The sequence below is a fragment of the Rhineura floridana genome, chromosome 8, assembly GCF_030035675.1.
Source record: "Rhineura floridana isolate rRhiFlo1 chromosome 8, rRhiFlo1.hap2, whole genome shotgun sequence".
Lineage (NCBI taxonomy): Eukaryota > Metazoa > Chordata > Lepidosauria > Squamata > Rhineuridae > Rhineura > Rhineura floridana.
Window position 1 is genome coordinate 51828482 of NC_084487.1, and position 25592 is coordinate 51854073.

Sequence of the window (25592 nt, forward strand, 5' to 3'; positions counted from 1 at the left end):
GGATATATATTTTTAACATATAGCGCAACTCCACCTCCCTTTTTATTCCTTCTGTTCTTCTTGAACAAGTTGTATCCGTCAATTGCTGTATTCCAGTCATGGGAGTCATCCCACCAAGTTTCAGTTATACCTATCAAGTTGTAATTGCCCTCCTGTATTGTTCAAGTTCGTCCTGGTTGTTTCCCATGCTCTGCACATTAGTATACAGACATCGAAGACCATGTGATTTATGGCTTTGCTTCCTTACTACATTTTTCTGAGGGCTGTTACTGGGCCCTATTAGAGCCGATCTCTCTGGTCCAGCTACTGTGCATAAGCCTTCATCAGTCGTTACCACCAAGTTTACGTCTCCCTCCCCTTTAGGATGCAGTTTAAAGCCCTCCTGATGAACTTCTCCATGCTGTGGCCAAACACATTCTTCCCAGTCCTTGTGAGATGCAGCCCATCACTTGCCAGCAGTCCATCTTCCAGGAACCATAGCCCATGATCCCAGAATCCAAATCTCTCATGTCTGCACCACCTTCATAGCCATTCATTCACACGGAGTATTTTTCTTTCCCTTTCTACTCCTTTCTAAGTACTGGAAGGATGGATGAAAAAACTATCTGGGCCCCAAAGTCCTTGAGTTTCCTTCCCAGAGCTTCAAAGTCTGATATGATTTCTTCATAGCTCCGTTTGGCTGTATCATTTGTTCCCTCATGGATAAGGAGAAAGGGATACCTGTTGGTGGGCTTGATGAGTAATGACAACCTTTCTGTCACATTTCTAATCCGTCCTCCTGGTAGACAGCATACTTGGCGAGTCCATGGATCTTCTCGGCATACTTGGGTTTCGATCCCACGCAGTAGGGAGTCTCCCACTACTAGTACTCTTCTTGTTGTGGGGTGTGATTTCATTGTCCCTGCTTGATTGAGCTTCAGCCTCTTGCTTGTTGTTGCATGGCGTCGCCTGTAATTCTTCCTCCACAGACAGTCCTCCAGTCTCCTCCTCTAATGGTTGAAAGCGGTTCCATAACTCCACTGGTGAAGGCTGTCTTCTAGCTCTTCTGCTCCTAACTGTCACCCTTTCCCACGGAGTTTCCTCCACTTCGTTATTGTCCTCCAAAGCAGTCTCCTCTTCTGCTACCACATGCTGTTGTTCCTCCACCTCTACGTCTCTTTGCTGCTGTTGTTCCAGTGTTCTGTCTAAGCACTCTTCATCTTCTCTTATAGTCAGTGTGGCCACCCGCCATTCCAGGCCTCTCACCTTTTCTTCCAACAGCACTTGTTGCACGTGTATGCCATGTTGTTCTTAGGCAAGAAAACAAACATGGCACACACCTTGCAGGTCACAACCACTGGGGAATCCTTCCCGTTCATACTCTCTTCTACCTTTTGTTTCTTTCTAACTACTTGTTTTGGAGTGGCCTGTGCTTTGTCCTGTCCTACTTCAGGGTAAACTTGAGAGTCCCACTAGTATGCAGTGCGCTGTACAAGCAGAATTAGTAATTTGTTTGGGTTTTTTTTTATGGACCTCCCTCTTGACCTCTCCTGTCAAACTCCTTTGTCAAACTCCTGTTTGCCCTCCCTGTTTGCTCGATCTGTTCGCTCACATTCAAGGCAAAGGTATCTATCTGTTAGTGAGACTCAAGTAGTTGCCCTTTAGATCTCAGCCAGGGAGGCATTAGTACTGAATGCAGCTGAGGCAGCAGCGCTTCTGGAGGCATGAGCCTTAATGCCACCCGGCACCACAGAAGCAAATCTCTCATAGCTTCTCAAGATGCATTTAACATTGCTGTCACCCACTTGTCCTTGTGGGAAACTCATGGCATAGGGCAGCCTTTCCCAATCTTTGGGTTCCCAGATGTTGCTGGACTTCAGTTCCCATAATTCCTGACCATTGGACATCTGGCTGGGGCTGATGGGAGTTGTCTATTCCCAGCAACATCTGGGGACCCAAAGGTTGGGAAAGGCTGGCATAGAGAAAGAAGGCTCCAATTTCCTCTCCTCCTCCCAGCTTGAGGATTCTTTCATGTAACGCTGCAGTGGAGCCAGACAGTACATAAGAAGAGCCTGCTGAATCAGGCCAATGGGCCATTTAGTCAGCATCTGGTTCTTGCAATGGCCAACCACATGCCTATGGGAAGCCTGAAAGAAGGATCTGTGCCCAACAGCATTCTCCCCACTTGTAATTTCCTATGCACTTTCTATGATGCACTGTCTGTAGTGATTCCCTACGTGCTGTAAAGCACCCGCTTCCAGAAGTAGCAATTCTAGTACGGTCTGGCTGTGGGGAGGAGTGGTGGAAGAACTTCCTCACCCTTTTCTGTGGTATACCTCAGAAGCTTGGGATTGAAGCAGAGAGCTCAGCCACCAGGCCCAAACCAGATTTTCCTGAAGGGGATGGACTTCTGAAATAACCAAATTCTTCTGAGGAAGGAGGACTTTCTCCTCACCCAAGAAGTCCTTGAAGATTATCTGCCTGGTCTACTAACAGAACAGTGGATGCAAGGCAGTGCTGTTTTTGACAGGAGCAGCAGGAGATATTTGTGGATTAAAGACACTCTCCCCCCCCCCGTACTCACTCCTGCCATGCCTGAATGGCCAATCCTGGCCCCTATATGGGGTTGGAGGAGCAGAAATGAATGATGCAGCAACCGAAGTACTGGGTGGCAGCTCCCATCACCCAGATGATGTGGCAACAATAGATGCGACAACACTCAATTTACACATTATTCCCATTCCCCCAAACTGCCAGTTTCTTTTATCCCTCCTCCCTGGTCCTTTTACAGTTACTTCTTCCTCTAATAACAGCTTTCCTCTCTTAGTCCCTTTCTATTCTGTTTTTATTATTGTTATTAACAAATAACCTTCTATTTCACTTTCTAATTTCCTTCAACATGTCCTATGTCCCTTCCCTCCTCCTAGTTCTCTATCTTTTGGATCTTTGCTCAGCCTGGAAAGAGTTGCTGATCATGTCATTAGTTCAACCTAAAGTTTATGGCATGGCTAGGGAGTGGGCAAGGCAAGTAAGGAGGCATTGGGCAGGTTGTGGCACTGAGGCCCACCTGAAAGGGGCCCAAGGCCCACTTGTGGGTTATAGCCCACTGTTTGAGAAACACTGAACTAGTATATTAGTCCTAGAAACAAGTTTAGCATATTTGACAAATGGCAAGCAGGTGTCATTGGAAAATAACAGTTCACCTGATATGACATAAGATCAATGAGTAGCTACAGAGCAATTTCTGAATTCCAGTTCCATCTTTGGTTTTTGGTCCTGAGAGGAAAGTATATTTCCAAAGATAAGTGAATATGAATGAGTCATATCAATATCTGAACTGCAACAGTCTTAATGAATTGCATTCTGTGACATCATGTTAATCAAACTATCTTCTAGGAGGATTAAAACAAAATGTAGAAAGCAGACTTCTGTATGGCAAAGAGGACTTTCTGGCCAGCTTTGTGTTTTGGAAAGCTAAGTATGTAAGTATAGTTTTGTAAGTCTTTCATGGGCAGATAGTGTCCATGAGTCTAAACATCCTTATGTTTATACAAATTCAGAATCTAATCTCAGTCATTTTGTACAAGTATGCATACACTGGACTGCCTTCAAGTCGATCCCGACTTAAGGCTACCCTATGAATAGGGTTTTCATGGTAAGCAGTATTCAGAGGGGGTTTACCATTGCCTCCCTCTGAGGCTAGTCCTCCCCAGCTGGCTAGGGCCTGTTCAGCTTGCCACAGCTGCACAAGCCAGCCCCTTCCTTGTCCACAACTGCCAGCTGGGGGGCAACTGGGCTCCTTGGGACTATGGAGCTTGCCCACGGCTGCACAGGTGGCAGGGCACGTAACCCCTGAGCCACTCACTGTGGGCGTGATCTTTAGCTGGCCCTTGACACCCAGGAGACATGAGTGGGGATTTGAACTCACAGACTCTGGACTCCCAGCCAGGCTCTCCTCCCCACTGTGCATGCACTAGAAGCATAAAATATATCGACTCGTTTGTCAGAAGATCCTTGTGTGGAATACCAGCTCCATCCAAAGATCTTCCCACCACCTCATCACTCTTTATGGGTAGAAATGATCCAATAACTGATGCCAAATGTGCATGCACAAGGGTTAGGTGTAGGTTTTTGTCTGCACAACACTCTTGCATGTACAAAATCTTAACCAGAGGGTAATCCCAATCTATGTATATACATATATATATACATATATAGAGAGAGGGGGGAGGGGGAGAGGGAGGGAGGGAGGGAGGGAGGGAGGGAGGGAGGGGAGTGGTAGAAGATTATACATTTTGGCCACAGCTTTTACATTTAAGCCCATTGAAATCAGAGGTCTTTAGTCCAGTTGACTTGGCATTGGTCTGCAGGCACAATAAAGAGAACCCTAAGAATAAACTGTTCATGCTTTGCTTTACTTTTCTTATCCATATGAAATTATGACCATTAAAATTATAGGTAAAGCTGTGTGAAAGGGTTCACCCAAGAGTTCATCCAATGGAGCAGGTGGTTTCTGAATAAGGCTGAAGAAGCAAGAGTCTATATTCAATACTATAAAAGGTACCTTACTTTCAGACGATGGCAGAGAAGGGAAGAACATCCCAAGGGGGAAAAATGCAAATGAGCACCATTGAATGCAATCGAGTAAAAAGACTAGCAATGTTTGGTTTTTATTAATTGTAATTAAAAATGGGAACTCTGTTTTTTTCTTCAAAAAATCAATTTTGGAACAGTCGTCAGTTTGATAACTCAAATACACGTTTTGTGAAAACTTAAGCCAAAGCAACAATCTGATAAAAACTTATTATGAATCAAAATTAAAAGTGTCATTTACAGATACCTGCCTAATTTATTGAAGAAATGAATAAATATAAAGAAATACTGTTTGATTATTTGGCACTTTTGTCAAAACAATAAATTCTGTAAATTCCAAGGGATTACAATGGGCACCGCCTAAGAATAAAATGTTAACTATACAGCCACAAGAGTGGCTGTATACTATAGCCAGCATGCATTTTTCACATTCCGCAATGTTAAATTGAAAATACCTCCCGTGCCATTTTGATGCTTCACATAAGCTCATTTCAAAACAAAACCTTACAAAATTTATAGTCCTGAACTCAGAAATGCTTGCTTAACAACCTCTAAATTTTCATGGTGATACACAAAACAGAGAGAATAAGTCTAAAAGTCTAAAAAGAAAAAAAATCCAGAGCCCTTTTGGACTTTTTTCTGTCAGAGCTCTCATAATCTGTTGAAATTCATTAAAAATCAGCCATGTTCACAGAGGACCTGTAATCCTGTTACTGATCTTGCCCCATACTCTGACCTTCATCTTCTGCAGTTTAAAATTTAAAAAAATACCTGGCTGATTTTTAATTAATTTAAGAAATTTTGGCTGGAACTGAATGATGTCAGGCATGCTCAGTAAGAACCAACTGTCAGTGTTCTAAAAGCCAGATTCACAGCTGCTGGGCTTGCCTAATCAGGGTGCCAAACCCACACCAGACTTTGATTCCACGTGAGACAGTCATGGATGCCCTCAAGAATCCTGGGAAGTGTAGTTTGTGGAGGGTGCTGAGAAAATACTCCTACTCCCCTGAGAGAGCTCCAGCGGTCAGAGTGGTTTAACAGTCGGCTGCTCTGATTGAAGGTCTGTGAGGGGAACAGGGCATCTCCTAGCAACTCTCAGCACTCTTCACTAACTACACTTCCCAGGATTTTTTGAGAGAAGTCATGACTGTCCAAAGTGAAATAAAGGTCTGTTGTGTATGTGGCCAGGGACAGTTTTGGTTTAAAGTTGGGTGGGAGGCTACATGTGCCTGCTATAGAATAAAAAGTTGGGGGAAACCCTGAAAAGCAATGATACTGTTCACAATGTTTTCATTTTGGAAAAGAAAGGGGCTTGCCCAATGCCCACCCACCCAATCTCCTCCCCTCCCCTCCTCCCCTCCCTGCCCCTCCCCAGGTCAGTGTTGGATGACCAGGGAGACCCCACACAGCCATGAAGCACACAGGATGACCTTGGGCCAGTCACTGCCTTTCAGCCTCAGAGGAAGGCAATGGTAAAACCACCTCTGAATACTGTTTACAATGAAAACCCTATTCATAGGGTCGCCATAACTTGGGATCGACTTGAAGGTAGTCCATTTCCATTTTCAAACACAATTGCACAGAAATAAATCGCATTGAACTCAAAGTATGCAACTGATCAAACCCACCCTCCCTTCTCCTCCCTCCTATCCCCTCCCTCTTACCCCTTCCCTCCCCTCCCCCTCCGTCCCCTCCTTCCCCCTCCCCCTCCTACTCCCCATGGTCAGTTTTACCTATCTTAAGCATGACTGCACAGGAGAAAATACCATTGAACTCAATAAGCATGCAAATAATCAAACCTGCCCTCATGTCCCTTCCTTTGCCCCTCCCCTTCTAATCCCCTCCTTCCCCTCCCCTCCCCCTGCTCCTCTCCCATGGTCAGTTTTACCTATCTTAACCATGATTACATAGGAGTAAATCCAATTGAACTCAATAAGCATGCAAATGATCAGACCTGCCTTTCCCCTCCTTCCCCTCTCCTCTCCCTTCCTCCTCCCCTCCCCTCTTCCTTCTTCCTCCTTCCCTGCCCACTCCAGCTGTCCCTCCCTCCCTCCTGTCAGTTTTACCTATCCTAAGCATGATTGCACGGGAGTAAATCCCACTGAACTGAATAAACATGCAATGATCAAACCTGTCCTCCTTCCTCCCCCTCCTCCCCTCCCTCCTCCTCCCCTCCCCATCCCCTGTGGTCAGTTTCACTTATCTTAAGCATGATTGCAGGGGAGTAAATCCCACTGAGTTCAATAAGCATTCAAATGATCAATCCATTCTCAACAAACTTGCACAGTATCCCATTTCTTACCTCCCAGATTAAAAAGCAGACAAATTCACTAATAGGCAAAAACCCTTGCCCACAGATATTTTTATCAAACTTTAAAAAGCAGGGAAATTGGGCAGCTGTAGTGAATGCACCAGGGGAGCGGGAGACCTGACCACCTCTCTGAGATATTGGACTGCCATACAAATTTGTCAAAATGCAAACACAATTTGGGTTGGTCTTTCAGTCTCCAGTGGACATCAGGAGTGTCTCAGTTTGCACAAGATAAAACAGTGGGAGGTGAAATATATTCTAGCAAAATTTGCCTTAAATGAAATGGTTTAAACATAGCAGGCTGAAAACATGCATCTTGGGCAGGCTAGGTTTGTTTTTTCCAACAGCTAGAGTCATTCCTGAAGTAGCAACATATTGTAATCAGTCTGATTTCACATCAAACTACAGTTTCAGATTCAATTGTTAATGTACCCAAAATAGAAATATAACATAACCTCCAATTTGAAACACAAAAGGCTGCCTTCACCATCATATGTCGTTGACCAATAAAAAGCCTTTGAAATTAATAAAAATTCTAGGATGAATAATGAGAGAAATAAACTTTTCTATATTAGATTCTCTGTAGAAACAATAGTAACACAGGAATGAAGCAAAGTAAGAAGAACACCAACAAACATACGAAAATGTAATTCTCCACCTTTGGAGATGGCAGGTATTGCCACCACTCACCATATGCTCAGAGGCACGTTACCAAATTCTTTCAAGCTACACAGCAAGTGGATTGGACTGTGAAAGACCAGTCCAAATTGTGTTTGCATTTTGACAAATTTGTAGGGCAGTACAATGTCTCAGAGAGGAGGTCAGGTCTCCCGCTCCCCTGGTGCATTCACTATAGTTGCCCAATTCCCCTGCTTTTTAAAGTTTGATAGAAATATCTGTGAGCTATAGGTACGTTCTTAAATAGCAAAGGTTTTTTGCCTGTTAGTGAATACCTTTATTGTGGTCATAAGATCATTCAAATTAAAATAGCAGTACAAAAAATAGTTTCTCCAATTTAACTAATACAATCAATCAGTTGACTTATTATGCACGTGGCAATTAGAAAAAATTAGCCACCTGTTCAGTGATATATGGAACATTATCCAATAAACAATCTGTAATCAGAGCTTGGAAGATTACTTTTAAAAAGTAATAAATTACAGTTACAATTACATGGCCCAAAAAGTAGTAACTACCGTTACAATTACAATTGCTCCGAAAGTAGCGGATTACTTTACTTTTTCTCAAAAGTAATCACTACAATTACATTTCAGTTACTTTTTTAAAAAAACCGCCTACAACGTGCTGGCCTTGGCTGCTGCACATCTAAGTAGGCTAAAACAACATTAAAAATAAACACACACATACAGAGGTAGTAGAATAATTCTTTTTATCCATAAAATACCAGTGGTGGTCTCTCCACTGGTAAGGGAGGTGGGGAGGGAGGCAGAGGCCAGTACTCCGATCTTTGCATGTCAAACCAAGTGTAACTGCCCCCACTCAGCCAGCAAGCATAATCTCTCTCTATTCACCACCTCCCGGACCCTGCCCTGCCACCAACTAAGGGACACTCACCCAAGCAAACATTTTCCCGAGATGCAAAAAAAATAAATACTGCAAATGCAGCACAATAGCTACAGCGGATGGTGGAGGCCACTTTGTGTGCCAAGTGCAAACACAGTATTTGCTCTCTGTCTCTCTCACACACACATTGTCATCTTTTACACACGCGTTGTCATCTTTTACCTCCACAGTTCTTTATCTCCATTCTGCTGCTGCCTCCTCCTCCTCCTCCTCCTTTATCCATGTTCTTGCCCTCCGGCTCCTTTTCCCCTCCACTGCATTCTTCACCACTACCATCCATTTTTTAAAATATTTTTTTTCTCCACTCCACCCCGTCTCGCCCTCCACCACCTCCCTCGTCGTCTCCTACCCACCCACAGAGCATGAGGGAAAAGCAACACTGCACAGAAGCCCAGTTTGAGGCACATGATTTTCATCCACAAATCAGAGGAGCAGAAGACTTCCCCTACTTCCCCCCCCAAGTAATGCCAAAAAATAATGCTGGAAACATTACAATTACTCCACAAAAGTAATAAAATTACTCCTAGTTCAATTACAGACAAAATGTAAAGGAATTACCCACTCGTTCCTCAAAAAAGTAATGAATTACAAGTAATTCGTTACTTGTAATGAATTACTTCCAAGTTCTGTCTGTAATCCTCATGCCCTGACAAACTATTCAGAATCTGGGTAAATTATATGACATCTCAAATTGGAATTGAAGTTATAATATAAGAGAACATGTGCCAGAGTTTCAGGGACTCCTGGCTTACATTGGCACAGTCTATTTGGAAATAGAATTTGCAAACATCTGCCCTGGAGTGCTGCTGTTGGTAAAACATTTTAAATCTTGCAAGTATAAATTCTCTATGAGCATTATATTCTTAACAGAAATCATGTAAGAAGGTGAAATACCATAACTGAGCAGACTCATATGGGCCATGGTGGCTGGCAAGTTCTGTTAGCCAAATAATATAGTTCTTGTTTTTAAATATAATTATTGGGTCAGAACTTGGAAACACAGCTGGCACCAGGCATGACTGCACTGGGGCTCCTGCTCCCAGCCCCCTAGGACCGCTCCACTTACCTCTTCTCTCTTTCTGTGAAAGCCCTGAGTGCTGGGTGTGCAGGTCGCTACCATCAACCAAGATGGCGGCAAAGGCTTCTCTAAGGGGCTGATACCCCCGCTGCCATCTTTGTTGATGGCATGCACACATGCTATGCTGCGTGCACACACATGCCCGCCATCAATCAAGATGGTGGTAGGGGCATTAGCCCCTTAGAAAAGCCTCTGCTGCCATCATGGTTGATAGTGTTGTGTCCAGGTTGGGGCTCAGGAACCAGACCAATTGGTGAAAGCAATTCAGTTATTATTAAAGTAATATCCAGGCAAAGACTGCGCCGTCTCATGAACTTCAATTACAAAACATAACTTGCAACATAGAAGAGAGTTGACAGAACAAGGAATCACTATTCCTGCCGTCCCTTAAGAAGGGGGCAATCGAGCGCGAATTCTCTCACTCCGCCTCAAAGTGCCCTCATCCATACCCCGCCTCTCCCCCTTCTTTTGCCGCCTCTTTTGCTGTCTCCTTGTATGTGGTGAAGGGGGTGCCAATGCCCCCTCCCCTTCTGAGAAATCTGACTCAGGTATGGGGGAAAGCGGGGGGGCAATGCTTAAACCATCTGGCTGCTTCTCCTTGCTTTTTCCTGGATCAGGAGGGGGTTGGATTCCCCCTTGCCCTCCCTTCTTCTCCAACTTCTCCAAGCCCAGAGGGGAAGGAGTCGTGGGAAGCTCACGGTAAGAATCTATGCCTGTTGGACATTCAAGGTCCTCGCTCCCAGACAGTTCTATCTCGGAGATTCCCTCCCCCTCTTCTGCTTCTTCTTCACACGGCTCTGGCCAAATGACCCCCTCCCTCTCCTCATCTTCTGAAACATCAGGGCCCCAATCCTGCATCCTGACAGATAGCAGCTGTGTGCATAGCATGCCAGGAATTCCCAGAAAGGGAGAAGTAGATGGAATGGGCAGGCACTGTGGGCTGCATGGTCTGTAGGGGGGGCTGGGAGCTCCGTCTCTGCAATCTGCAGCAGGGTCAGGAGTTGAGTCGGGAGTACCCCCACACTCTAAGGAGGGCCCCTTCAGGGGCCCCTCTGTGCTGCAGAGGCCCTCTGCTAGGGCCCAACCTAGCTGCCCTTTGGTGCCGGCCCTGGTTGGAAAGCTTGTTGTTAGAAGGGATTCAAACAAGATACCTCTTGAACTAATTTTATGTAAAATTATATGTAGAAAGCTAGGTACTGATGGAACAGAATGAAGCTGTAACAAATATTTTAGCGTCTGGACCACACTCTTGGTTTCCACAAATCTTACACCAGTTTCCAGACACATGGCTGCATATCCTAGTCCCAGAATACAATGCAAGAAAAATGCCTGAGCTTTTTCTACAGTAGAATTAGACATCTCAATTTATATAGGCATTTTTATAATTGAGCCAGTGGCTTGGCTTTGAATGTCCTGAGAGCTGGAGGAATGTGGCAGTCACCTTTATAATAAAAATGAAGAGTTGCAGATGCAAGTGCATATTTATATTTTTGAGTTCTCCTTATTATTGAAAATAGAGTCCCAGATACTTATATTTTTAACCTGTCCCAAAGTATTTCCCCTTAATGTTCAATGAAACCTTTCCATGTTTTAGAGAAAATCATAATTTCAGTTTTTGTAAAATTTATAATCAATGAGTTTTTACCACAATAATCTGAGAAGACCTGTAATTGTCGCGTTAGAACCAGTTGGGTTAAAGGCAGTATCACAGCTTCATCTGTGTTTAACAATGAGATCTTACACCAAGGTTCGGGGGTGTCCTTCTGCCATCAGTAGTGATGACACCAAATCATTCAGAAATAAATAAAAATTGGGCCAGAATACATCCCTGTTTTGCACCCCTATTTGTCATGATCTGATGTGACAGATGGCCCTGCTGACCACAGAGAAATTGAAGGCTTGTTTGAGTATACAAATTATGTACAAGAAACAACAATCTTCTGTCCATAGATGTTTTTCCTAGTTTGTCCTACAAAAAACTTTCTTGACACAGGACTAAAAAGAGTTAAGCAGTATCTCCTAAACCATCCTTCCAATTTGCCATTTCCTAGAAATGCTTTTCATTTTTTTAAAAATTGCACCGTCTGCCAAGTAACATCTAGCTTGGCTCTGAGTTACTGGAATTAAGAAGTTCTTTCTTGTCTATATTGTAAAAGATACGAAAACAGAAGAGCCACACAAAGCAGCCATTGACACAGGTGAGGAGGACAGATTAGTTTTGACTGCTACATTTTGTATTATGCTATATTTTATTGGGTCTAGAGGAGTCTGTGGGCCCATCCATACCTAACCCCAAATCCACGTTTTCCATATTTGGTTGGTGGCCTCGAGATCCATACATTTCCTGTTTGTGGTTGTATTAGTATTGTGAAAATCTGGTTTTCAAGCATCCATACATGTGGGCTTTCCCCCCCCAAATCGCTTGAGCATTGGCCACTCCCCTAAGTTTACCCCTTTTCAGTGATTGGTCCATAATGGTCATTTGCTTTTTGCATGCTTTTTTGGAAGAGTGCAGAAACATTTATTTTAAAAAAAATGTAAATCCCCATGCATGCTCAGGTTTGTAGGTGTACAAACATTTCCTCTAAAGGATGAAATAAAAAAAAAGATGCACATGGAAATGTGGGAGACTGAACTTAAGATTGGAATAATAAGAAATGGAGAGAAACCAAAATTGACATCGTCGCCCAACCCTAGTGGAAAAGGAAGTTTGTTGGAGGTGAGCTGAGGCAAGAGGAAAAACAGCATTTCTACCTGCAGCTGTGCCTTTGATCAAATTCACAGATTCAAGTGGCAACAACAACAATAGGAAACTATTACATGTATCTCCCTGACAAAAAGCATTCAGAAGATCACATACCTTGTAAGCTTGGAGTTATTAGTTCATCCTGAAAACATAAAGCTCTCTTGAAACTAGGAAAGATAACCAACTTTACTGAATTTTATATTTTCCATTAACTTCCCAGCTCATCATGGAGACCAAATGCCCACCCAAAGGAAAATGTTTTTTGAACTGGTTACAAAAATCACATTTAGGGTCTAGGAAACCTTGAAGAAAAAATAAACAGAGCAGCTATTAGGAAAGTCTTTCTGACTTGTTCATACTGTAGAATTCTGGGACACTTTGCTGCAACCCTAAACATAATTGGGCATATAAATTCTCAGTCAACAAGCTTAGGGTTTCACTCTTAATATTGTTGAAAAGATGCTGTGGTTGATCTCAGGGACTGAGACAGGCAGTAGAGAGCTTGCCACTGTGGCTCATCTGGAAGCTGGGTGGCCTTTGGAGCTACTGTCTGAAGGCCTGAGGAGGAGAGAACCTTGGAAAGTATAGAGAGAAAATAATCAGAATTAAATAAACATGAGGCTAGTTTCTGATCACTCCCCTTCATGTTGATTTGTGTCTGAAGACAGGAGATGGCATGTCCATCACATTAAATATTCATATTATTTTTAATTGCATTTTTATTGCTTCTTATATTTTATTTTAACAAACTGAATTCTATGAAATTCAGATTATAACAATATGTAAGAAATAAAAGCAAAAAAATACAATTAAAAATCATACAGCATCTATGGATTACAATTGCTACAAAGGGCAGAAAAATCACTAAGTGGTCCGCCAGGATTCATTTTATTTATTTATTTATTTATTCTTTTATTTATACCCCGCCCTTCCTTCCAGCAGGAGCCCAGGGCGGCAAGATTCATAGATGCTTTATGTTGATCCAAGAAGTTATGATGCTGATTAGGGGTTCTCTGATGGCTAGAGGAGGTCATCAGAAGCAGCTCCTCAATCCATGATGGCACTAGCAGAGCTTGATGCTCCAGAGAAAAAGTAGGAACCAGTCCAGTTCTCCTATCCCTCCATCTTCCCTCTGGACTCTGGAGTGGTGGGCTATCCCAAAAAGCTGTCAACCACTTGCTCCAATATAAACGCCCTATATGGACTCAGACAGTTGCCTCCAAAATAGCGGAATTTATAACATCTCCCCTGGCGAAGACCTTACAGGAGTCTCTTGAGAACTCCCCCAATCTTCCCCAAACACTAAATATATTTGATTCCTTGGTTGAGATATTTCAACCATTATTAGTACCTAATAACACTCCTAGACGAGTAAATGCCCACTCAGGCCCACACAGATGGTATGACCAAGAATGTTTAGACCTAAAGAGACAACTAAAAAAGATATATATTCGTTATCGCCACCAAAATGCCAAAGCCTTGCCTGAGGCTTATTACACGACCAAGCGGGACTATAAGGCTCTTATAGTTACTAAAAAACGGCTAGCGCTACACAAAGAGTGGGAATCCCTGAGACAAGCAGCCCAAGATAAAAATCCCAAAAGATTTTGGTCATTAGTCAATGGCGCTGCCAGACCCTTCAATTCAGCCCCTTGTAATATCCTCCCCAGTGTTTGGGAGCAACATTTTGCGGACTACCAAAAGGATCTGCAGCATCCCCTCCCAGTGCTCCCTCCAGCAGATAATTATGAACCTCTTTCTACATGGCCACCGGTCTCACAGACAGAAATAATTGACTTGATCAAAAATCTAAGACCGGCTAAAGCACCTGGTGGTGACAATCTTCCCCCAGAGATTTTAAAATCATATCCAGACTGGTGGGCACCCATTTTGACCAACCTTTTCACCTTGATTAATAACAAAGGACACTTCCCACAGTCTTGGAAGGAAGCCATTGTTGTTCCTATCTATAAGAAAGGACCTAGGAATGAGCCCGCCAGCTATAGACCTATTAGCCTACTTTCGGTGATTGGCAAGCTTTACGCCACTTACCTTAAGAGGAAACTGTCCAACTGGATGGAGGAGGAAAACGTGATGGGATGGGAACAGACAGGCCTCAGGAGCGGCAGATCGGTAATGGACCACTGCCTTCTATTAAATCACCTAGCCGAAAAATACAGAAACCAGGTAGGGAGTGGCCTATACGTTGCCTTCATTGATTTGAAGTCGGCGTTCGATTCTATTCCGAGGGATATTCTGTGGGCCAAATTGGCTAAAACATCTATTGACAGGAGGCTGCTGTTTTTGATACGCAATTTGCATTTTAATACTTCCCTCTGGGTCCGTTGCGGCCCTAAGGGAGACCTCTCCAATCAATTACTACGTCAAGAGGGGTCAGACAGGGATGTGTGCTGGTCCCTCTCCTCTTCAATTTTTTTCTGAATGATTTGGCTCCCAAATGCCTCTCGCCGGACCTACACCCACCCAAAATTGGAGGAAAGAGCTGTCCCATCCTGCTCTATGCGGATGATGCGGCTCTGCTCTCTTTTTCTAAAGTTGGCCTTAAACGCCTGATTAGGATTTTCATGACCTACTGCTCAGAGAATTCCCTCACAATTAATTTCTCCAAAACCAAAATCCTAGCATTTGCAAAATCCTCTTTAACCCCTGTATGGAAAATAAATGGACATATTATTGAGCAAGTTAGATCCTATAAATATCTAGGCATTGTATTTCATTCCTCCCTTTCCTGGGTGCCACACATACATGCGTCAGTTGTGACGGCACGGACAGCAATGAAGAGTATTATATGCTACTTCTATAAAAACGGGGGACAATACATACTGGCAGCCATCCAGGTGTTTAGAGCTAAAATACTACCCCAATTACTGTATGGTGTCCAACTTTGGGTACATGCTTTCAATCTTTCGGTTGAATCAGTATTGTCTTACTTTCTCCGACGGATCTTTGGAGTCCCTAATTGTGTGCTAAATGCTGTTTTGAGAGTAGAGGCGGGATCCAGCTCGGTCGAATGCCGAGCTTGGTCCCTTGCCTTCAATCTCTGGATCCAAATTACTTTTGTACGTCCGTCAGGCTTCCTGTCGCTCCTTGGGGAAGATCGGTACCTCTCCACCTGGATGAAATGCTTTCTAGAAAAGCTTCCTTATCTAGGCCTATCCATAGAATTTCTCGCCTCCCAAGATCCCAGTAAGGCTAGGCAGATTATCAGGTCCCGGCTTAAGGACATTGACAGTCAATCCACAATGCAAGCTGCAGCTAAAGTCTGCTCCCCCCTCCAACACAATCTGAATGTTAACTTTCGAAAACATGCTCCCTATTTAGACATCTTAACAAATCCTAAATACAGAGCAGCCTTCTCTAAGGCCCGTTTCAACTGCCTAGAGTCAGTCCTACTGGAGGGCAGATTTAAGGGGATTCCACTAGCACAACGCCTTTGTCTGTGTAAAGAAGGACATGTAGAAACACTTGCTCACGTTCTCTTTGATTGCCCATTATACGCTGAGGAAAGGGACCGATATATTACTCCCCTCATACAAAAGCACCCTCACAGATCCCTAGACCAGTGGATGACATGGTTGCTAGCCGGCAATGATAGTCCCCATTTGATTGCTGTGGCTAAATATTTTAATGCAGCTCAGAGCAAACGACCGTCATTTACTCTTAACCTCTCTTGTAGTTGATTTAGTGCCACTCTAGTATTTGAATGTAAATTTTATTTTAATTGATGCATTCTTTGTAAATTTTATCCATTTGTTGGGTCGTTGACCGCAATAAAGAATGATGATGATGATGATGAGGTTCTCTGATGGCTAGAGGAGGTCATCAGAAGCAGCTCCTCAATCCATGATGGCACTAGCAGAACTTGATGCTCCAGAGAAAAAGTAGGAACCAGTCCAGTTCTCCTATCCCTCCATCTTCCCTCTGGACTCTGGAGTGGTGGGCTATCCCAAAAAGCACTTGAAGGCCACAGCAATACCTGTATGTCACCCTGGGTGGTGAGAGTTGTAGTGTTGTCTCCTATGGCTCTGGGAATGACTCACAGCTAATGCTAGCTGGTGGAAGCTTACACAGTATCTGTGGCTGCTGAGGGGGCCCACAGTTTTAGATGCACCAGTTTGATACATTTTTTGCTTTGCCCAGTAGGAGGCAGACTAGACTTCCCTGCTGAAGTCATATAGGGCAGAAGGAGGAGAGAGATCAAGAAAGAATGGAGATTAGCTGAAAGGGAAAACAACTGGAAGCGAAGAGGCTTACTGTATTTTTATATTTTTATAAATAAAAGTGGTTAATAAAAAGAGGAGCTGGCAGCAAAAAAAGAGGTAGAGGCAACTGAGTCAAAGCTTGAAACAATGTAGAAAAACAATTCAGAGTACCAGGAGCTAGAAAGCTGACTGCATGCTGTAACCTAGGAAAGACAGTGAAATGAACCAGGGCTGGAATCAAAGGAACTGGCTGTATTAGTCTTTCTGACTCTCCTGTCCTAATGGTGGGGAATATAGGAACACAGGAAGCCGCCTTATACTGAATCAGACCACTGGTCCATCTAGCTCAGTACTGTCTATACTGACTGCCAGTGGCTCTCCAGGATTTCAGGCAGGAGTCTCTCACTGGAGATGCCCGAGATTGAAACTGAGACCTTCTCCATGCAAAGCAGATGCTCTACTACAGAGCTATGACCCTTCCCCATAACTTGTTGCCTGGAGTCCTCCTGTACACCAATCAGGGAATGAAGATTATTTTATAGTAGTAATCTCCTTGAAATGTTCTCCTCTTTTGCTATATCTGGGAGATAAGAAATTTATTTATTTATTTATTTATTTCTTAAACTTATATACAGCCCGACTAGCAATAGCTCTCTGGGCGGTTAACATAAAATACAATAAAATTACAGAATCTGATACAACAAGCATATAAAAACTACACAATCTAAAACCAAGTTTCAAATGGGATCCTGCGCAAGTTTGCTGAAAATGGATTGATCATTTGCATGCTAATTGAGGTCAATGGGATTTACTCCACTGCTATGCTTAGGATAGGTGAAAAGGGGGAGTAGTGGGATGGGGGAGGAGGGAGGGAAGTGGAGAGGAGGCAGGATGCAAGCAGGTGGGATAGGGAGGGGGGAGGATAGGGGGAGGCTTGATCATTTGGATGCATATTGAGTTCAATGGGATTTACTCTTGTGCAATCATGCTTAGGATAGATGAAACTCACCACAGGGGAGTAGGGTTGCCAGGCCAGAAGCATCCCAAACCCTGAGATTTGGGGGCGAGCCCTAGTGATGTCACAGGGGCAGACCTGAGTGATGTTATGGGGCGGGCCCAAGTGATGTCACAGGTGTGGGCCCTAGTGATGTCATTAATTGTAATACATTAAGCATAAACCACAATTGCTTGGCGCATACAATTCAAACAGAAACATTTCTCTGATTGGAAATTAAGATAGAAATCTTAGCTAAAAGATGAAGCCTGGGTAGGGAACATTTAATCTAGCCAACTTGCTTCTGGCAAGAAGGCTTTAAGTGCCCTCAGGCCAGGCCAGTCATCAGAAGGCCATTGTAGGAAAAAAGGAGCCTAGGGAGATGTTAGATGGGAGAACTCAGGAGTAAAGATGGATGCCCTGAAGGCTTTAATTCTAAACACACTTACTAAGGGACTAAGCCCCACAGAACTCAATAGGACTTCTCAGTAGATATGGTTTTGATTGTGTTGTTGGTAAAGCTTGACTAGGGATCCTCTGCAAACATATCCATATCCAAGCAGGGTTGGCAACCCCCTGCCTGGAATGCCCTGCCCCTGCCTTTTAACATGGCTGCTCCAGATTTCTTTACAGATTTGTCCCTTCACTTCAAAAAGAGGACTGAGAAATGAGTAAGAGTAAGAAAATTCTCTACTCTTTTCTGTCTATCCTGTGGGCTGCTATAAAGTCACTTTGACAGCCAACTTAATTCCAGTTAATAATAATTGACAGAGAGAAAACACACATAAGTTTGGTCTATCTTCATAGGCAGCAGCTTGGGAACAACAAAAGTTGCAGCCACACTTCCTAGTATGTGAATTCTCTTTTACCACTATTGGGCAAGAAACAAACCGTCATGCAAACAATAAGGTGCATCATCAGTGGGTTTAAGGGGATTGAGCAGAGTGCATGGAACCACTGTTGTTGCTTCTATGGATGCAAGGGAGTGAGGTTAAAGGTAAATGAAATGCAAATAGAAAAAGAAAAACAAAAGGCAGTGATAATTTCCTAAGTGCAATACCATACCTGTTGGACCACTCAGGAAAGTGTGATGTGGAAGTTTCCATAAAGACCGTGAAGAACCAGCTATTATGGGGTTAATCCAGCAGAAGAGAAGTGCCAAGGCCAAGATAGCAGATGTTTCTGGCAAGGGCATGATTTGTGTATAAATAATGCTGGGGAAACCAAAAGCGGTGTGGGGGTTGTGATAGGAGCAGAAGAAGCTGGAAATCCGTGTGGAGCTTAAACTTATGTCAATAAAGACTCTTAAACCTTTTGACTGTCTTGGCCTGTCTTGTCTCTGGCAACCTGGGCTATTACCTTTAGGCTGGCACTGGGCAACGCTACATTCCGCAGCACGACAATACCAACCACAACAAGTTTCCAATGAGTAAGACAGAAAACTCAGCATCCCACAACCAGTCAGGATCCCTAACCAAAACACAAAACTAAAAAAATCCTTGCAGACAGTCAGCCAAGGTCACAGAAATCCCTATGAAGCACAACCTAACCTGGGGGCTGCAGTTAGTGCAGAATGCTGTGGCATGATTGTTGACATGAGTGACACCCTATAAGCACATAATACCTGTGCTCTGAAATCTGCACTGGTTGCTGATTTGCTACCAGGCCAAGTTCAAGGTGTGCTTTACATGTTACGGGTGCCACATAGTACTTGTTCTGCTCTTGTAAGAAATCAGTCCTTTAGTGTGGCAACACCTATGCTTTGGAACTCACTGCCTATTGGCATTAGGAAGATGTCTTCATTGTACTATTTTCAGCACCTGCTAAAAACATGTTTGTTTAGCCTACCCAGGCATGTAGAAGCTATTGTGTTTTTGTTTTTAACTCATTGCTGGTTTTAGTATTTTGAATGTTTTTAAATAACTGTCTGTTTTTGCCAATAAATGTAGTTTTAATTCCTTCTATAAACCGCTTTGAGATTTTTTACAATAAAGTGGTATATAAATGCTGTAAATAAAATACATAAATAAATTTTAGAGTCATTGTGGCCTTGGGTCTCTTTCCATTTTTAGGAACAAAGGGATCTGCCTTATACCTACTCAGACCATTTGGTGCTATCTAGCTGAGTACTGCCAGGATTTCAGGCAATACTCTTTTCCAGAAATTGAATTTTGGACCTTTGCATGCAAAGCATATATGCCCTACCACTGAGCTACTACCCTTCCCATTTTAAAAAAAATACCTTTTAAAATTGTTCTTTTTAGTACACTAATGAATGCACATCATACCTAGTACAGATCCACACAATTCATTTAAAGCACATGCAACACATATTTGAAGCACATGAATCACAGCACAGAATCATGGGAACTGTAGTTTGTTAAGGGTGGTGGGAACTATAACTGTGAGATGGAAACTACACTTCCGAGGATTCTTTAGGGGAAGCCATGTGCTTTAAATGCAAGTTGGATGTGCTTTAAATGTATTGTGTGGATCTACTTTGCCTTCATGTAAATCATTTTAATTAATTTTTTTAAATGGAAATGAGCTATAAAATTTACTGAGTGACCATGGGCTACTCACCATCTCTCAGCCTAATCTGCCCCTCAGGATGAAAACAACAGAGGGGAACCATGACCACTCCAAGGAAGAAGGGCACACTTAAAATGTTTTGTTGTTGTTATGTGCCTCCAAGTCGACTATGACTTATGGCGACCCTATGAATCAACGACCTCCAAGAGCATCTGTCATGCACCACCCTGTTCAGATCTTGTAAGTTCAGGTCTGTGGCTTCCTTTATGGAATCTATCCATCTCTTCTTTGGCCTTCCTCTTTTTCTACTCCCTTCTGTTTTCCCCAGCATTATTATATTTTCTAATGAATCATGTCTTCTCATGATGTGTCCAAAGTATGATAACCTCAGTTTCATCATTTTAGCTTCTAGTGATAGTTCTGGTTTAATTTGTTCTAACACCTATTTGTCTTTTTCGCAGTCCATGGTATCCGCAAAGCTCTCCTCCAGCACCACATTTCAAATGAGTTGATTTTTCTCTTATCTGCCATTTTTACTGTCCAACTTTCACATCCATACATAGAGATCAGAAATCCCATGGTCTGAATGATTCTGACGTTGGTGTTCAGTGATACATCTTTGCATTTGAGGACCTTTTCTAGTTCTCTCATAGCTGCCCTCCTGAGTCCTAGCCTTCTTCTGATTTCTTGACTATTGTCTCCATTTTAGTTAATGACTGTGCCAAGGCATTGATAATCCTTGACAAGTACAATGTCCTCATTGCCAACTGTAAAGTTACATAAATCTTCTGTTGTCATTACTTTAGTCTTTTTTGACGTACAGCTGTAGTCCTGCTTTTGTGCTTTCCTCTTTAACTTTCATCAGCATTCGTTTCAAATTATCACTTAAAATCTAGATGGAATAATCATGTACAACCATAGTGTGAAATCAGATACTTATTGGGACATAGTATGAAGAAATATTTATATAAGCATGACTATCAAATATGTTTATTATTTACACAACCTGTAATGATATTTATAGTGCAATCCTACACTTGTTTACTCAGAAGCAAGCTCCAAGCTATTCAATGGGGCTTACTCAAATAGGGAAACATGCACAGAATTGCAACCTCAAGTGATAAGGAACTTCATTCACCCAACCCAAAATTCAGAATCATGCCACTTTAAGCTGTTTTGCAACTGTTTATACTTGGTTATTGAATTTTAAAGCGATTTATTTCTTATTGTGAGCTGTCTTGGTTTCCAGACTGCAACGTTACCTCACAGAGTTGTTGGAAAGACTCCATACACACACACTAGAGATGTAAAAATACATACACCCCATATAATAGTTTATTGTCAAAACCAGATGGTTATTGCAGAACACTTAAAAAAAATAATCAGTATTAGTTTCCAACATAATAAAAGCAGTGATACCTACGTAAATTGTGCCTAATTGCATAAAAAAATAGGATTGGAGGGGGAAAGATTTTCAGCACAAACATAATTCTCTGTTATGTTCACTCAAAAGTCCCATCAATTTTCAGCTCAATCCTAACCATGTCTACTCAAAGTAAGTCCTATTGAGTTAAATGGGGTTTACTCAGGGTATGAGGGATTAGTATTGCAGCTTTACTCCCAGAAGAGCAAGTACTGGATTAAAGCTTCATATTGGGAAGATTTTCAAAACACTGCCCTCTTCAAACAAGAAAATTTAAACTTGTTTGACTCCTGCACACAAGAGAGAAAAAGACTGAAAGCTATATGCTTACTGAATTTATGAGATTTTCAGAAAAGCAGAAAAAAACAAGTTTTCTGACTTGCAAAGAAGTCTAGCTACTGCCTTGTCAATCACAACCCTGACTTCACTTATTGGCTACAAACCTGAAAGGGCGGGATTAGAGCAGCTAGCTATGAGCTCATTTAACTGAAGTTGGGGGGGGCAGCTGATGTTTTGGTGTACAATATATCTCGTGAACCAGACCACCTAGAAACTTAATTTTTTAAAAAATGAAATCTGAGAGTCCGGAGATTAAGGTTACTCACCCAGAGACCCGGAGAGCACTCCAAAAATCCAAAGTGTCTGGGCAAAAACCGGAGACCTGGCAACCCTACAGGGGAGGGAGGGGAGCTGGAGTAGGGAGGGCTAGAGTAGAAGGGGCAGGAAGGGGGGAAGGAGGGCTGGAGTAGGGAGGAGAGGAGGATGAGGGGAGAGGAGAGGGGGAAGGAAGGGAGGGGAAAGGGAGAGGGCAAATGGAGGGCAGGGGAGAGATAAGAAGGGAAGGGGAGAGGGAGCAGAAGGAGGCAGGAGGGGAAAGGGGATGGGCAGGAGGGAGGGGATGGGGAGAGGAGGAGGGGAGGGCAGGTTTGATCATTTGTATGTTCATTGAGTTCAATGGGATTTACCCCTCTGCAATCATGCTTAGGATAGGGGAAAGACCTGGGTGAGGGGCAGGGAGGGGAAGAGATTGGGTAGGTGGGCACTGGTCAGAGGGAAAGCCCTTTTCCTTTCCTTTTATGAGATGTATTTGTATTTTTTTGTTGTTCACCGCCCAGAGAGCTTTTGCTAGTTGGGTGGTTTAGAAATCCAATAAATAAATAATAAATATAAAAGGAAAACATTTTTAACAGTATCATTATTTTCTGGGGTTTTGCCCACCTTTTTATTCTACTGCAGACACATGTAGTCTCCCAACCAAATTTAAGCTGTACCTGGCCACGTCCACACCAGACATTTATTCTACTTTAAACAGTCATGGCTTCCCCCAAAGAATCCTGTTAGGAGACTGTTATTCCCCTCACAGAACTACAATCCCCAGAATTCTCTGGGGAAAAGGGCTGACTGTTGAACCACTCTGGCCACTGGAGCTCTGCCAGCAGAATAGGAGTATCCTAACAACTCTCAGCACCCTTCACAAACTACACTTTCCAGGATTCTTTGAGGGAAGCCATGATTGTTTAAAGTGGAATAAATGTCTGGTGTGGGTGTGGCCCCCTGAATAGCCAAGCTGAACAGCTGTTAGTCTGGCTTTTAGAACACTGACGGTTGGTTCTTACTAAGCATGCCTACACTATCACAGACTTCAATGTTAATTTTCTTAAATTAAAAATCAGCCATGCATTTTTTAATTTTTAAACTGCAGAAGATGAAGGTCAGAGTATAGGGCAAGGTCAGTAATAGGATTACATGTACTCTGTGAACATGGCTGATTTTTAATTAATTTTAACAGTTTATGAGACCACTGACAGAAAAAAATCCAACAGGGGTCTAGATTATTTTACTCTTGTTTTAGACTTTGAACTGGATTATTTCTGACTGTTTTGTGTATCACCATGAAAACATACAGCATTGTTAAGCAAGCGTTTCTGAGTTCAGGCATATAAATTTGGTAAGATTTTGGTTTGAAATGAGCTTATGGGAAGCAGCAGAATGGCATGGGGGGTATTTTCAATTTAACATGGCAGAATGTAAAAATCCATGTTGGATTTTTTTCGTGGTTGTATAGTTTCCTATTTTTCTTTTGACCTGCTACTTCTTCAAAGGATCTTTGGTATACAGTAGGGCCCCGCTTTACGGCGCTTCACTTTACAGCGATTCACTAATATAGCAGTCTCAATTAGATGCAAATAGACTAAAGCCCCACTCATACGGTGCTTGTTCCGCTTTTACGGCGGTTTTTGGGCATTGTGTGCCATTCTATTCAATGAGTTCCGCTTTACAGTGGTTTTCGCTTTACAGCGGGGGTCTGGAATGTAACCTGCCATATGAGGGGGGCCCTACTGTACTCTTTCTTTTTCCAAACCTTCTTCCACAGTTCTTCTCTCATAACCTCATCAAATACTGGTGGTGCTAAAGAAAACACTCCTGATGTAGATAACCTAGCAGTTGTCTCCATTGTGATGCTACTCTCATGTGCCTCCATTTTCTGTCTGAGCCAATCTCTTGAGGCCTTCATCTCTGATCCTGTTGCAGCACCCGTGTCACCTCCTCCTTCCTCTTCTTGATAGTTTTTAGTCTCTGTGTGATTTTACAACAGTCTCAACATATTCTTCTGTGTTTTATTCTTTACAAGCAAGTCGTTATTTTCAGTTTGTTCTCCAACAGGGGGATAGTTGTCACCCAATGCAATAATTTTTGATCAATATAATACCTCAAATTGGTTAATTAATTTTCTTTCTTCCAGAAAGACATCTACTGACTTTCCTGGGGTCTTTGCAGTCAAAAGTCTGTAAACATATTTCTTTATGATTTATGGTTACTTCAGGTCCTGCCAGAATATCTTTCAGAGGTTTGTGGATGTCATTGAAAAATTCCAGATACTATAATGGCTGTATTTCTTTAGGTGTTCAGATATCACTTTTGATAATGCAATTTGAGTGACCGTATAGCCACATAATTTTAGCATATCACATCTTTCAAATCTTTTGGTGTTATATTCTGGACTTCTGACAAGTTTTTTTTGATAAAGTCCCTCTATTTGATTTTAATTTGTTATTCTCTGGGATGTTCCACTGCAAGTGAAAACTTCTCCTTTCAAGTCCTGCCCTGCTGTTACAAAATTATCATGAAATACTTCTGTTAAAATGTCTGAATCCACTTCTCTTTCTGAAACCTAAGAAAATAGGCCTCCTTCATTTAAATCCTTGTTTACAACTTTCATCCTTTTCCTTCTATTCATTGCCTGAGTTCACAATAAGATCTACAGTTCCTAAATTTTGTTTGTTTTCGTTTTCGTTTTCATCTACAGCTCTGTATAATTTTGGCTACACTTGAAATCAAGCTCTAAATAAAGTGCTACTCATCCAGATAGGTAGTTTGAGCTTCCATTTGAAACTCTTTTATGGTGGATATTTTGCTTCTCAGTTACTGAACAGCAAAGGGGTTAACATTTACCCTACCATATTATTTGTAAAATGTAACAAAAGACCTTCATTGTCTCTGTTTAAAGGCGCATGGTTTTTTTCCTCATCCATGTGCTCTACAACACAGATTGCTCAGGTTTATGGGGCAAATGATGCCCCTCCCCCGGAAACTACTTACTCACTTTTAATATTGACTGCCTCTTTAAGAAAAAAACTTTTTCCTATTTGTGCTTTTTGAGAATGGGCTATGCGTAGTGCTCTTTTCCTCTCTAAATTTGTTTTGTTCCTCAGGGATTCTAGAGCCTGATTGCTCTTGAAAGAAGCTAACATTTGCTGCTGTTCTGATTGTTTTTTCAAGTAGTTGCTCATATTAATTTTTACAGTCCCTTTTGTAGCATTTTCTTGTCTTTATTTTTCTATCCCATACTTATAAAAAGTATTGTTCTTTGAAGAAATTAGAAAAGGCTTCTTATTCTAATACTTTTGCAGCAAGTCTTTAACTTTACACAGCGACACTTACTTTTAAAAAGCTCTTTTTGCAGTTTTCATTTTCTCTCTTTTTTGAAACTACAGCTTTTGCTGTTTACTTTCAATCTGCTCTGAAGTTTCTTCTGGGGCCAATTCTGAAAATTCGCTTTCTAGTAATGCTTCTACTGCCTTTTAAACTACTTCCTGTGTTCAGTTCCCCTCCAGTCTTCATAAAGTGT

At 42.3% G+C, this 25592-nt stretch overlaps 1 protein-coding gene and 1 long non-coding RNA gene across 2 annotated transcripts in view; one reads left to right on the plus strand and one right to left on the minus strand.

Annotated features, from left to right (window-relative positions):
* The window catches only part of LOC133363421 (sodium-coupled monocarboxylate transporter 1-like), a 73576-nt gene extending 68818 nt beyond the window's left edge, over positions 1–4758 (plus strand). The window contains exons 13-14 of the mRNA XM_061582833.1: positions 3376–3461; positions 4438–4758. Of these exons, the coding sequence (XP_061438817.1) occupies positions 3376–3457 (82 nt within the window). The 3' untranslated portion in view covers positions 3458–3461; positions 4438–4758. The remainder of the gene's footprint in view (positions 1–3375; positions 3462–4437) is intronic.
* A 7746-nt stretch (positions 4759–12504) lies between these two features.
* LOC133389961 (uncharacterized) lies at positions 12505–25473 on the minus strand. Its single transcript, XR_009764238.1, has 3 exons — positions 25406–25473; positions 14344–14454; positions 12505–12865 (listed from the first exon to the last, which is right to left on the minus strand). It is a non-coding gene; the product is annotated as an uncharacterized LOC133389961 (long non-coding RNA).
* Between the last annotated feature and the right edge of the window lie 119 nt (positions 25474–25592).